This window comes from Dunckerocampus dactyliophorus, chromosome 5, assembly GCF_027744805.1.
Source record: "Dunckerocampus dactyliophorus isolate RoL2022-P2 chromosome 5, RoL_Ddac_1.1, whole genome shotgun sequence".
Classification (NCBI taxonomy): Eukaryota; Metazoa; Chordata; class Actinopteri; order Syngnathiformes; family Syngnathidae; genus Dunckerocampus; species Dunckerocampus dactyliophorus.
Genome location: NC_072823.1, coordinates 6,959,284 through 6,974,516, shown reverse-complemented (window position 1 = coordinate 6,974,516; position 15,233 = coordinate 6,959,284). Strand labels below are relative to the sequence as shown.

At 39.4% G+C, this 15,233-nt stretch overlaps 1 protein-coding gene across 8 annotated transcripts in view; it reads right to left on the bottom strand.

The window, feature by feature from the left end:
• The window catches only part of abcc8 (ATP-binding cassette, sub-family C (CFTR/MRP), member 8), a 58,941-nt gene that overhangs the window by 20,228 nt on the left and 23,480 nt on the right, over positions 1 to 15,233 (bottom strand). For 7 of the 8 annotated variants that reach the window (XR_008570424.1, XM_054776480.1, XM_054776477.1 and 4 more), the window contains exons 12-22: positions 14,915 to 14,955; positions 13,994 to 14,139; positions 12,132 to 12,246; positions 10,549 to 10,722; positions 9,687 to 9,759; positions 9,505 to 9,610; positions 4,362 to 4,394; positions 2,670 to 2,708; positions 2,303 to 2,401; positions 493 to 577; positions 134 to 214 (exon numbers count right to left, since the gene is read on the bottom strand). Coding sequence is in view for 7 of the 8 variants with exons in the window: in XM_054776480.1 (XP_054632455.1) it covers positions 134 to 214; positions 493 to 577; positions 2,303 to 2,401; positions 2,670 to 2,708; positions 4,362 to 4,394; positions 9,505 to 9,610; positions 9,687 to 9,759; positions 10,549 to 10,722; positions 12,132 to 12,246; positions 13,994 to 14,139; positions 14,915 to 14,955 (992 nt within the window). In the remaining variant the exon portion in view is untranslated. The remainder of the gene's footprint in view (positions 1 to 133; positions 215 to 492; positions 578 to 2,302; positions 2,402 to 2,669; positions 2,709 to 4,361; positions 4,395 to 9,504; positions 9,611 to 9,686; positions 9,760 to 10,548; positions 10,723 to 12,131; positions 12,247 to 13,993; positions 14,140 to 14,914; positions 14,956 to 15,233) is intronic. The other variant, XM_054776476.1, reaches the window with a different exon arrangement.

The following is a 15,233-nucleotide window of genomic DNA, read 5'->3' as shown; positions in this document are numbered from 1 at the left end:
ATGCATTGAATGTATGACCTGCAAAAATAACTTAAATTGTGCATTTGTTGTCCCCAAATAAGATTTTCTGTGTTCCTCGTAGCTGGACGATAAAGTCTGTGTCATGTAGTTTTTGAGTCATTGTTTGACTCACCAGAAAGACCACATTGGTCTGCTGATACAAGGCTCTGGCCACACTGATGCGCTGCTTCTGTCCCCCCGAGAGGATGATACCCTGCAACAAATGCAAGATGAGCTGCTATGGCAAGCAGAGAAAAAGTAACATCATTCTGTGCAGGAAATTGTGCAGTCCTGGAGCCCCCTGGGTAAGTTAGGTTTGCATGTAGAAGCCTAACATAAAAAAAAGCTCCCTGCACACACCAGCATGACATCCTTGCAGCACAGTAATGATGACCAATGTTGCTGCAGCGCAGCGAGCCAAGGCGGGATGAGCGATGACCAAGTCAGGCAATAAAAAGACCAACAGAGAAATCCAAATGAATTGTTACTGACCCTCTCCCCGATCTCTGTCTGGTCCCCCTGCGGAAGGATGTCAATGTCAGGCTGAAGAGAGCAGGCCTCGATGACAGCTTTGTATCTAGTGAGCACAAACAGATGGACGACATGAAGGCTGCTAATTCCTCTGCTGTCCAATATTGTACTGATGCATCAATAGCACACCACAAGTCCATAGCTAGTCCATAGTCCTAAATTGTCCATAAGTATGAATGTGAGTGTGAATGGTTGTTTGTCTATATGTGCCCTGCCATTGGCTGGCGACCAGTCTACCCTGCATCTCAGCCAAAGTCAGCTGGGATAGGCTCCAGCATACCCTTGCGACCTTAATGAGGACAAGCATAGAAAATGGATGGATGGATGAAAGGTTGCTACAGCAATCAAGCACCTCAGTCCATTAAAACCACCGTCCAATCCAATTAAGTAACACAGTTGACCTTTAAAAAAGACCATGACAGATATCATGAGGTGGCGTGAAGTGTAAATCCCGAGTGTTTCTACTTCATTTGCTTAAAAATGCTTCAAAATGTCTTTAAATGGCTTCATGTATTGATTGTATTGATCACTGTTGACTGGATTAATTAACAGGTCTACTTAACACTGCAGCTATTGCATAGCACTCTAATTTATCCTTGTTTTCCCATACACCTCTGCTACTGCAGCTACACTGAAAAAACAAGACATCCAGCTTGTTCCATGTTCAGTAAGAAAAAAAGTGCAGAGAGGGTGATGGCTGGTGAGGAGGTGATATTTAGCTTTTGGCTTCTTGGGTTGTACATACCTTAACCTCCTGAGACCTCACAAAGCATTTTGTCCTATGTAAGGGACAAGCATTCCACAGCCTTATTTCAAATGCCAAACTACAAAAATAAAACAGCCTGTGCTGTGAAGAGGACATCACTGGCTTTCTTTCCAGTGACAGCGTGGTTTGTTGGGGTGTGTCCAACAACATAGAAGATCCGTCTTCCCAATTAATTAAAATGAACAATTCAACTTGAAAACAGCCTGTGATGTAACGACACACGTATGAATATAATATTACATTAGGTTGTCGGAATAAGTAACACCCATGTTACAGTTAACTGCTCACGAACAAAGACCGTCAGTCTCCAAGTCCAAGTCAGGTGAGTCAACCACGAGACCACAGGTATCAAACTTAAGGCCTGGGGGCCAGATTCATGCATGGCAAAAAAAACACTTATTTTTTAAAATAATTTTTAGTATTATTTAAAAAAAACATTTTGAAAAATATTTTCATTGATTATTATATTTTTTTAAAAATTTCTTTTACATTTTAATATATTTAATATATTATATTAAGTAATAAAATAATAAAAAGCAATAAAAAAGACACTTACTCTTTATTGCTAAATTTATTTGTCCTGTCAGTTTTGACAGACAAGTTGTACTGCATGCAACTGGAGTTGTAATCATTTTTTTGTCAAATCTGTTGTCATTTAAAATGAATTATACAATTACACAATTACAATTATGCTCAAATTTCTGCTTGGAACATTCACTTTTTTGTTTGTTGGTGAAAGAATACAATGAGACAATGATAATAGTCAAATGTGTCACAATATCATCAAGTTATTAAACATTTATATGGGTTCATAGTTAAAGGTGGCCCTGTGAGGGTAACCATAACTGCGATGTGGCCCACGGTGAAAACAAGTTTGACGCCCCTGCACTAGACCATCAGTACTGGTCTTCAAATGAACACCTGCCGGTTGCATGAAAGGCAGCAGCGTGCACCACTATACCACCAAGGCAATTTCACCCTCAAGTAACACGTGCATGGACTTACCTTGTTTTAATCATCGGCATCTCAAAGGTAATGTTCTCTACAACGGTGGCGTTCAGCAGCCAGGGCTTCTGGGAAGCGTAGGCCACAGCACATCTCTTCCTACCACAGGGTTCAAATAAGACACAGTTGAAGGCAACGGTTAGGAAGGCGTTCATCTCTGGGGACTGTTTGACGTTAAAAGCTAATTAGGTGTGAAAAGGGCTGAAATCCATTAAGAAGTGCCCAAGGGATCATTAATGACTGATGTGTTTGCCAAGTCAATATGCAGCTGAGGCTCAAAGCAGTAATTATTATCTACACTGTATTTCTAGATAAAACATGACAATGGTTGCTGTGTTCTGCTGGTAATGATGATGTGTCTCCTCACCTGATATCACCATCACTGGCTGCGTCCCTGTCTGTGGGACTGTAGAGTAAATAAACACATGCGCATGTCAAAACACAGGGAAGTGTTATTCTTCATCAATCACGTCTGCAACAGTCCTGTAATGATTGACAGACATTCTGTCCTGGCGCCTAACACAGGACGACCTTACACCATCTACTTACTCCATCTACTGTATGCCTTATAATGTAGGGGTGTCCAAACTTTTTCCAGCGAGGGTACATACTAAAAATGAACGGATGCAAAGGCCACTTTGATATTATCTAAACCAACCCATGTAGACATGCTAAGAAGTGATTTAATATTTTTTTTTTAACTGCCTTTAGCTTTGTGATATCAGTGAAATGCTACTAAAATGACATAATTTTCCCACATAATATTATGAGTTTATTCTGGTAAAAGTGCAACTTTTTCTCTGAATAGTTTGACGTTATTCTCACAAACTTAGAACTGTTTTTACCATTTCTGCTGTTTTTTATTTTTATTTTCAACTATTCACATTTTCCATTTGCAAAAGTTTCTTCTTGTAATGATGACTTTATTCCTATAACATTTTGACATTATTCTCATAATATTGTAACGTTTTCCCCAACCTAATTAAAAAAAAATTACAACTTTGTTTCTCATTTGTTTTGCTTCTCATGATATTATGACTTTTAAAAACATATTTTTTCTTCAATATATGAACTGTATTCTAAAAGTTTCTTCTCATAAACTTTTTTTCTCGTTAAAATACATTTTTTTTCTATAATATTTTGTAAAATTTCAGCTTTTTTTTAACCATTTGTGCTGATAATTTTCCAAATATTTCAACTTTCTTCTTGTAAATTTTCTCCTTGTGTATTACGGCTTTATTCCCATATTTTTACTCTATTCCCAGAAAATTCTAACTTTTTCTCCAACCTAATTTTCCCCAAATTACAGCTTCATTCTTTGTTTCATTTCTTAGAATATTACGACCTAATTAAAAAAAAAATGTCAACTATATGCTAAAATTACATTATTTTTCTCATAATATTTTGAAATTATGACAGTTTTGTTGTTGGATTACAACTTTTTTCTTTTAATATTTTGAGTGTATTCTTGTAAAATTACTGCAGATTTTTCAATTTTTGCTGTTGTTTTTTAATTTTGTAGTTTTCTTCTTAAATTATATTTTTATAATGTGTCCTGGGTCAATAAAAAACAGCCGCAGGCCGCAAATGGCCCCTGGGCCGCACTTTGGACACCCCTGTTATAATGCTATAGTAATGCTGAGTTATGGCATTGGGACAAAAGCTGTATGTTGTTCTTTTTCCATTTCCACAACAGACACACATCACAAATTGCATCCTTGCATGATATCCATTATTGTACAATTATGTCTCACAATGTTATTGTAATTGATCTGAAAATAGGATAAAAATGATATCTTATCGGGAGATACACTATGATTTCCTCAGTAACAACCATACACAAGCTTAAGTGTAATGCAATAATTCAGAGCGACACAGTGGAAGTGTTAGTCTATCTATAGACTCATGGAGCAATAGCTGTCACGGTCCGTCTGGGTCTACTCAGACAGGAAGCAGTGCCAAGACACCTGCTGTCAAATCCTGCTGTGTTGTTGCCAATAGCAGTGGCTGTCATGAACTAATGACAAGTTTTGGACATACTCCTGTTTTGCGCACTCACCTTTCATCCCCTTCTGACTCTGGATTGGGCAGGCTGGAAAAGAAAGTGAGAGAAAACACTTTCATCCTCTAGATCTCTGCACTGTATCTTTATTAGAACAGTTAGAAATACCATAAAACATTTACACTGTTGAAGGTGAGATACCTTTGCATCGCACACAAACCCATTTAATCAATCTGATGAATCCCATGCAGAGTTCACTAAAAATGCTTAATGGCTTGTTGGAGGCTTTGCACAGGCTCTGTTGAAGCCTGCGTGTATTTTTAGGGTGGTCCAATTGACACTGCTCCAGAGAAGGTGACTCTGATGGTAGCTGAGTGCTGCCAGAGCGTGCAGGATGATTTATGGCAGCTGTGAAATGGCAACCACTACAGCTGTGAGGAAGTTAAATGGTGTTGGCCATTTAAGACGATACGGCACACAACACACACACACACACGCACACACACACACACACGCACAAAAACACTGTGCATGAAATTAGAATAGAATTAGAAATTAGAATTGGATATATAGTCCTCACTCGCCACACCGTGGTTCGAATTTTGTGGCTTCACTCTATCACGGGTTCTCAAACATATATTAATAAATCATTCTGTTTCATGGTTAAATATGGCCTATTATAAAAAAAAAAATTAGCATTTTCAAGCATAAAAATGGCTAAATGAACTAAAATACCAATACAAGGAATTCAAATTGTGAATGTAGCATTCTACATTGGTGTCAGTAATTGTTTGGTGAGACAAGCGCCAGACTTGATCGCCGGAACAACAGGCTTTTGATCGTAAAATAATAATAACAATAATAATAACAATAATAATCACAATAATAATCAGAATACTAACACGGGCTACTGCTGTGACCGTAATCCAGGAAAAACTCAACTCTGAACCCCTGACGTCACATCCTGTCCACACGTCCGAAACACATTTCTTTATTTGTCATTTCTTAAATGGCTTATTTTCTCTGATTATATCTACTATATTGGGTAATAGGAATGTAAAAGTGACTATAGGGGTGTTATTTCATGTCTAGATTTCTCTAATAATGTTAAAAAGCATATTTAGAAGATTGTAAACAGGTTTTCTATGCCCTGACTACAAAAATATTCCATTTATTCACTTATCACTGTTGAGTCTGGAACCAATTAACCACGATAAAAAATTGCTGTATTCCGTCACTGCGTGGGCACAATTTTTTTTCAGCCCACCAAAACCCCCCCACAAAAAACCCAAGAGTGTTCCCGCACGGACAGGGATTTAAGAGTCCCTTTGCTGTAATCACCTTGCTATCCCAGACACCCTCAGCTCACTTGGCCAAATTTGGGGGTAAAGAAATGTGAATGAGGACGATAAAGAGGGGTTGGATTGGGTGGGGCTTTGACGCGGCCCATGTAAAAAACTATCTGAGAGAAGATTGAACACTCATCAGTCATGCAACTGCTCTATGCAATTGCTGTATATGTGGTTCCTGTCAATCAACAATCTACAACAAAATGCCAGCGGAATTCCTCAGGAGTGCAAATGGTGGCACGTGATAAATGAGTTTGGGGTACACGCAATCCAACTTGATATGGTGGGCGGGGTTGGGGGCTTTCTAGGGATGTTGTGTCGATCAAGTAGCAGACACTTTGCTGACAAATGGAAACTGATAGTGTTGCTATGCTGGGTAAGTGGTGACATGTTCTCTTGCCAAATATTCAAACTAAGGGCGTAGTTTGTTCTTTAGAAGAATAGTTGCCTGCTACTAAACAGTGTGTAATATCATTTAGTATAATAGTAATTCCTCATTCTCCTACCAAAAAAATGCAAGGAATCTTCACTTGAACTGATTTTTTTATTCTTTTTTATTCTGATATTTATTTAACCTCATCAAGCGGGTTCAGTTTTTGGCGAGGGTGTCCAAAGTGCAGCCCAGGGGCCATTTTTAGCCCGCATCTGTTTATTATAAGCCCGCAGCACATTCCAAAAATATAATTTAACAGATTAAGTAATTTTAATAACAGTAATGCAGTAATTTTACAACAATAAAGGCAACATATTAAAGTTATTTTAAATTTTACGAGAATCCATCCATCCATCCGTTTTCTATGCCGCTTATCCTCACTAGGGTGGTGGGAGTATGCTGGAGCCTATCCCAGCTGAGTTCAGGCGAGAGGCGGGGTACACCCTGGACTGGTCACCAGCCAATCATAGGAATTTTACAAGAATAACGTTGGAATATTATGAGTAAAAATAACGTCTTTTAGCTGCATAAAGTTGAAATATTGAATATAGACGTCATTTTTTAAAAGTCACGATATTATGAAAAGCAAACAAAAGAACAAATAAAGTTGTAATTTTTGTAAAATTAGGTTGCGGAAAAACGTTATAACGTTACAAGATCAAAGTCATAGTATTATAGGAATTAAGTCACACTTAATAAAAGAAAAATGAAAAGAAGAAAGTTGAAATAGTTGGAAAATTGAAAAAACAAAGCCAGCAGAAATGAAAAAAAAAAAAAGCTGAAATCAAAATTAAGAGAAAAAAGTCATATTCCTAAGAGAAATTTTATGAGAAACTGATGAAAATTATGAGAAACAGTAATTGAAAAATTAAAAGAAAAGTATGTTATTATTATTTAAAAGTCGTAATATTATGGGAAACAAACAAAACAACATTTTTGGGAGAAAAAGTCATAATATTATGGGAATAACTTCATAATATTACGAGAAGAACGTTTAGTAAGATTATTTAAGAAGAAAGTTGAACTGTTTGGATAAAAACAGCAGGAAAAATGGGATAAAAAGAGCGAAGAGTGAAGTTTTCACCTATATCTCAAAGCTGAGATGCACTTTTTTCTTGAAATATAAACAACTTCTTAGCATATCTACATGTGTTGATTAACAAAATATAAACGAACCCCTTGCATCTTACCATTTTTCATTATGTGGCCCTCGCTGGAAAGACTTTGGACACCCATGGTTTTTGTATACAATGTATGGAGAACAAAACTGCAATGCAGTAATACACGGTAGTGTCTTAGTAGGCATATACTGTATTTGTCTGCCTCCAGTTTCATGCTGCGTGAAATATGTGGAGAACTGCAGAAGTTTCATAATAACTAAAAGTTACGGCTCATATCAGCACCTCGAAACAGATCCGGTTCGTCTTTCTGGGTCACACCATTTGGCTGAATTGTACAATGTCAACTATTCAATGTCACTGACCTGTAATTCTAGTCATGTTTTACTGCTCTGTCTTACTAGAAGGCCTGATCTCAATTCTAAGTACATTAGCTTGTCATGGAAGCACAATGTATTGCTGCACAAGGACACATAAATAAAAAGCAACAGTGTGTTCCCGGCAGCTCAACTGCCAGAGAGGTTAAAAGGATTGAGGCCGACTACTATACAGCATGCTAAAATATTGACTACGGGAGTTGGAATGTTAACCTTTCACTTGGATAATGAAATTAACTTCAGTGCATTTGTTTCCAGGCCTAATATTGCTTTCAAACGGAATGGGTATTGCAATTTCACATGGGTTACACATGGGACCACCATCGCCAGTGCCAGTGATTGGTGAGTAATTGATACACCCATAAAAATGTCTATTTTTGACACATGGCTCGCTCCTCCCCCCTCCAAACCCTTGACATTGTCCTCCAATTTCGGCTCAACATTTGCAATATAAGTGATGATGGGAATTATTAGACTAGATTCAGCTCCAGAACCCTCTCCTTCTCTCTTCAATTACCACTGTTCACTCGCGACACAATCCAGGTTTAAAGCCTAAATATGCCTCACAGATTTATTAAACCTAAATCTATTGGTACTCACCACTAATGAATGATAATGTAAGCAAGATGATAGATGAACAGATGGAATCAAATTCACAGTGTAGCCTTTAGCCTGGTCGTCTGGTTAGCGCGAGAGGGTACCAGGCTATAGAAGCCTCGCCTACATAATCCATACTACTTGCCTGTTGTAATCCTAGCAACAACTCAGAAAAGTAAGATAGATACTGTAGATAAGTTAGATTTAAGATATAAGATAGATTTTTCGGAGCGAAACAGTCAATTTGTTTGGCACACAACTGTGGTGCGTGTAAAGTGCAAAATCTCAATGCGAAAAAACATAGTTGAAGCATAAAGACATAAACTAAGGATGCTCCCATCCGGGTTTTATGCTGCCGATACCTGTCATTCATGAGATGCCAATAGCAATGCCAATCACATGGATTAACTGTGAATAAAAATAGGTAATTGTTAAAAAAAAAAGGGGGCAGCAACATGATTTTTTTTTTAATTACTGGCTTCACCCCTGGTATTGGCTATGATATGAAAAAAAACATAAAATCATCTTAATTTAGACAAAACCATATTTTACTTTTTGAAGAGAACATGTATCTGTGGTAAAACCTATAGAGGATGAGACATGACGACGCATTCTTTAAGGAGACTTTGACGTGAGAGTACATTGTCTGATGGAGCGCTGATTAATGCAGGACTTCCAGGCAGCAGCAGGTGGGCTCCGAGTGAGACAGCAGTCGGTGGAACCCGGCGTGTTCCACCGCTGAGAAAGTAGGGGCAAGTGTTTGTTCTGCAAATGCCGCATTAAAGCTTTTTAATGTGCGACCCCGGCGAGATGTATTTCGTGGCATGTGCTGCAGGAGGCAAACGGTACATCGCTCTCACAAATGGCATACAAATTCCACACAGCAGACATGACGCTTGCGCAGTGTGAGTGAAAGTTGGAGGGGGCACTACCCAAGACTGCACACAGGGTTCTCTGCAGGCTGCAATAGTATGAGCCACAGCAGATCGTTTTTTGTACTCGGCCTTGAAAGGCATCAACCAGCAGATACTGATGGGTGGCCCATGGATCGGAGCACCCCTAACGTAAACCTGTAAAAAACTGGGGGCTTTCTAACAGTGGTACATGCATGCTGGACATTTTACCTGAATTATAAATTATTGCCAACTTGTGGTGAAAGAGATATGTTTACTGCAGAAAAAAATACCTTTTGACATTTATTTTCCTTAATTTTTGATCAAAAATCTGTGAATTTGCGGGCATCCATTGTACAGCTTTTCACGGCCACTCTAAAGTGTGTGTGCATGTTAAATATAATCCACATTGACTGGTAAACATGTCACTGACCTGTTCCAGGTGACTGTTCCTGATACTCTTTGCATCTCGCCCAGCGCTGCCAGCAACAGGGAGGACTTCCCACAGCCCACTTGGCCCACTATCATGGTCAGCTTACCTAAGAGTGGCCACAATAACACCGTGAACGATCGCCCGTCAGTCCCAAGACAGGAACTTGATGAGCAGTTGCGTACCAAAAGGAACCATGATGTCCACATTGGCGAGTGTTGGTGTTCCATCAGTCCAGGTGAAATAACCGCTGCATATCTGAAGAAGGACACACACAGCAGAAGATGTCTGCTGCCTCGAAGTGAAGTACTTATTTCTTGACAAGAAACTATGCTTGATATCATTCAAAATTGATCAAACTCCTCCATAAATACAGTGTAGGAATTATTGAAATTGGAAGTGGAAGAAATGATGCATAGAAAACAAGTCCACAGTGAGCCGCAAGATTTATGGAGCATTCGTTGAGCAGGCCAATCAATGCAATTCCCCTGAGCTGGCAGGCAATAACTAAATACTGCACAGGGTGGGCCATAACTTTCCATACACAGAAAAATGTAGAATGTATATTTTTTATGTTTCAGTTCAGATCCCCAGATTTCTCCCCTCTTGATTTCTATCTTTGAGGTCACTTGAAGGCCATGGTGTATCAGGTGAAGATACGACACATAAATAATCTCACGCAACGTACCACCAACGTCATAACAAGCGCAACTTCAACTGTACTAATGCAAGCTCATCGACGGTGGAAAACACGTATTAGTATGAGTTTTTGAAACAATGGTAATCATATACTGCAATTGGCTGGCGACCCGTCCAGGGTGTACCCTGCCTCTCGCCCGAAGTCAGCTGGGATAGGCTCCAGCATACCCCCGCCACTTTAGTGAGGATAAGCGGCATAGAAAAAGAATGGATGGATGGATGGTAATCATATGGAGCATGTTATATACATAAATAAAAAAGGTTGTCCAACATGAATGATTATTTTTCCTAAGCATGGAAACTTGTGGCCCACACTGTAGATTCCCTTCCAAGTCTTCTCACTCTCACCTTGATACAAACGTCTTGGTCCACAACTGGGCATGGTCCATCGCCCTCGTGATCCCCCTCCGACAATGTGTAGTTATTCCAGTCTTTCCTCGGGGGGCGCTTTCTGTTCACCACCTTTAGGGGCTGAAGGAGTTCAGACAAACAAGCTAAGGAAGGGTGAGCTTTGGAGGATGACTGGAGGGTTTGTATGTGATTAATACACAAAGAGGGATGAGTAGGAAGAATACATGGAAGGTTAAGTTCTCCCCGTGCGTGCATGGGTTTGTCCAAATACACCACGCATATTTGAGCAAATGTTATGTAGTTTTGCCTCAATTAAGCATTTTCAAGCATCAAAACGGCTAAATGAACTAAAATACAAATATAAAGCCTATAAGGCAAAGACAGTGATGAAATGACGCATTCACCGGTCACTAGTTGTTGTCAGTAATGTTACTGTAACATTTGATGAGACACTTGTTCACCGCAACAACAGGCTTTTATTGCAGGGTTGAATTATTTCTGAACAAGCACAATAATCACAAATAAAAACACGGGCTGCTTTTGTGGCCGGTACCCATGTAAAGCTAAAACTCAACTCTGAACCCCCGCTGTTACTTCCTGTCCGTCCCTTTCAGGTCCCGTACGAAGACCAATGTCTTTGAGGAAGACATTTATAGTAACAAACACGAGCCCAAGTTTAATTTGAGTCTTAAATGGCTTATTTACTCTTATTATGTCTACTATATTAGGTATTACAAGTGTAAAAGTGACTATAGGTGTGTTATTTCAGGTGTAGGGGGCTCTAATAATGTTAAAAAAACGTTTAGAATGTCTTAAACAGGTGATCTATGCTCTATCTATGAAAATATAAAATTTATAAATAAGGAGCCCTACTTTGTGGAAATTCACTTATCACGGTCAGGTCTGGAACCAATTAACAGCGATAAACAGGGCATTATTGTATGTTAAAATTATTAATAACTATTAACTCTTAAAGGGCCTAGTGGTTAGCATGTTGGCCACACAGTCAGGAGATCGGGAAGATCGTTGAGCATCTCTGTGTGGAGTTTGCATGTTCTCCCCGTGCATGCGTGGGTTTTCTCCGGTTTCCTCTCACATTGCAAAACTGCATGTTGGGTTAATTGGAGACTCTAAATTGTCCATAGGTATGAATGTGAGTGTGAATGCTTTTTTGTCTACATGTGCCCTGCGATTGGCTGGCGACCAGTCCAGGTGTACCCCGCCTCTCTCCCAAAGTCAGCTGGGATAGGCTCCAGCATACCCTAGTGAGGATAAGTGGCATAGAAAATGGATTGATTGATTCAAATGTACAGCAAATGACAAACCATAACAATTCAGTTTTTGGACATGTTTTTATCAGATAGCTGCATGAAGGTCTTTTATATTGCTTTTTGTATATTTATTTTATTTAGTTTTTGCATACAATTACTTATGTACAAAGCTCGGTCAGGTTCTTTTTTAGTTTGTGGAAACACTGGCGCTTTAAGCTATATAGCAAGGGAAAGCCATCTTTTATTGTGTGTTTTTTTGTTCTATGGACCATATATGTGTCTGAAATAAAGTTGATGATGATGACTTACCACAGCCTGGTACCTATTTTGGTTATGATTGTTGGAGCCCGAGGTCAGCGTCGGTCTGGTCTCCAGCTCATCTCCGATCTCTTCACTTGAGAAAAACTCGCTGAGCTTTTGAACGCTGCAGGTAACACAAAGAGCAAAGAAATGTTAAGTCACCACGGATTAACCTTCAGTCATAAACCAAGAGCCACTGCAGCAGCTTTTGTGCATTTTTCAGTGCACACACAACTCTAGAAATATATCTAGGTGATTTGTCTCTCAAAAAATATATTTCAGCTCACCTCCACTGTGACACCAATTTAGTAGGATTTCATGTCAATAAGTAATGTTCTGCAATTTATAGTAAATGGCCAGAATTCAACAGTTGCATACACTTTTCACTGGTTTGACACAGCAATACAGAAAAATGGTGTAATTGAAACTGCTGTACAGTCTTTAACATTTTATACATTTACTTTGCTCTGACATACTGTGTACATCATGCGATTTATCCATGCATCTCATTAATTATGTGATTAGAGAAGGTATGTTTAGACACAACTACACTGAGACACAAAATGGTTTTCGTCTCTTCTCTCTTGACGAAGTGCAAAGATGAGATGAAAGAGCATTAATCTGCTGTCTCACAATGTGTGTCAGTTAGTTTGATCCCAAAATAGACCCCTCAAAGCAGTACAGACCAAAAAAAGACTACTAGGGCTACTAGGAAGCTGTCTAAACACACCAGTGCATGGAAAAATGGTCCATAAAAGAACGCTGTGATAATACAATATTTACATAAGGCAAGGGATTAAATGGGGATATTATACAAGTCACGTGTCCTCATTGTCTTTACTTGGTCACATACAGTATGTGCTTGGATAATTAATTGTATAATAAAGTATTTTTATTAGTGAATTATTTCAAGATAGAAGCCCTTGGTTCAACAGTGTATGAAAGATAATCAGGCAAATACAGCAAATGAATTACAACTTAGCTGATTATTATACAAATTGTATTCTATTTTACTGTCACATTCCAGTCAAAGTCTTTCTTATAGAAAATCTCTGACTTTGTAGCGAGTGTAGTGCAATCACCACAAAGCAGGTGTGTTGTCTATACTGTATGTGTCCTGTGATTGACTGGTGACCAGTCCAGTCAGCTGGGATGGGCTCCAGCCTGCCCATGCTCCTAAAAAGTATAGGCCAGGGGTCGGCAACCCGCAGCTCTTTTATCCTTCGGCTATGGCTCCAGCTGGTTTATGCTTCTGTGTAGTCACTACGCCATCCCATCTGACTCTGTCATGACCCTTTCAGAGTTCTAGGGGCAGTGTTTTCTGTTTTCTTTCTTTAGTCAATTCGGTGAGAAACCATAATGCTGGTCAACTATTTCGCTTGTTAGCTTCCTTTAGCTTTCCAAATCTGGGGACATGGTTTTCAGTCAGAAAAGGGTGGATTGTGGATTGTGGATTGTGTCTTTCGTATGTTTTGCTGGTGTCAGGTTTGGGCAAAATGTCCATTTTTTCATGCGTCGCACTTGCGGACTGCCATGTGTGTCGTGCGCCACGCGTGCTCCCCATATACGTAATTAGTGCGGCCAACGCATGTTCAGATATTTCGTACGTCCTCCATGCGTGTCGAGGTCTTACTCTCTCATAGCCAGCACAACTACGTTCTCCACCACCCAAAAAAAACCGCAGTAATTTGGGTAACGCCAAAAATGTGTACATCCAGTTGTGAGCTGGGCTTTAGCTATGCTGCATATGAATGCTCTCGTTCAGTACGACCACCCTGACAGAGCAGGGTCTTTCCATTCCTGTCAATGAGTCTATGTTCCTCTAAAAATAAAGTACATCCCATCTGGACTGTATTTCTTTGCTTCCTTACCTGACAAGAGCTTTGACAGTGGAGCGCACCACGCTGGAGAGTAGGAAGAGAGGCGTGACCAGGATGTGGAAGAGGGAGAGGGAGGCAAAGGCCACAGCTGGAGACAGGTCAGCGTCCTCGGAGATGTGCACATGAACAACAAACGTCTGCAGGATGTTAGGGTGCAGAGAATGATCTTTCTACCGTGTAGATATTTAACATAGCTGTTTTTCTAAATACTTGATGATAAAAAGCTTGACCTAATTCCTAGTTTGTCCGATACCGATTGTTTTTAATAACTGACAGCACACACCATCAATGTTCCAATCTTATTTTGTTGAAAAACATTGAACAATACCAGTGAAACAATGCAAACTTGTTGCTTTAACTGCACATGGGGTAGTTCTCTCAAATAGAAATGAAAGATTAAGACAATTGCTGTGCACAGCGACCGAAAGTGGCTGGTCGCCCAATCCATGAACTCCATCATTTTCCTTGCAGTAGCTTTGCTCATAAGCGCAAACAGCAATCTTTGCTCTGGCAAACTTTAGTTTTAACTAGGGATGCTCCGATCAGGGTTTGATGCTGCGGATACCGATCATACTGAAACAGATCACATGTACATTTCTAAATGTACTATTGGCTCTATCATGGGTCACCAACATTTATCTTGTGAGAGCTACTTTTACAAAATGAAAATGGAGGTGATATGAATATCACCTCACAGTTTAATCATTTCTCTGCTGTTGTCCCCACCATTTACTATCTGTCTGGCCTCTCTACCAGTCTACTCTACAGCTATGAAGGTCTTCTATTAATATAGGGTTCCGTGTTTAGCATTCTTAGCACCAGGCATATCAAATGTCAGCGCACTCTTTCCCGAGCGCTGAAATCGATGCTTATACCAACAATAAGAAGCATTCTCCACAGTTTCACACTCACCGTCAACACAGCTGCAATGGGAATAGCTGCATTCATGAAGACTGAAAATCAATACAGAAATAAAGACTTGGTCATTAAGAGAATTTTTGGTGCAAGATTTGTAGCTTATATTTATACTCTGAAATACAAACTACTACAACTTACTTTGGAGTCTAATAATTCTGAGGTACAGTACAGTGTTTCAGGCAGTATATACTAATATATAGTGCAGGTTATTCTTCTCACTCCAATATTCTGCTTGGTGTCATTGTGGGGAACTGGTGCATGAACCCCCGATCACATCATCTGAGTTTCGAAGCAAAGTTCATTTTTGCTATGA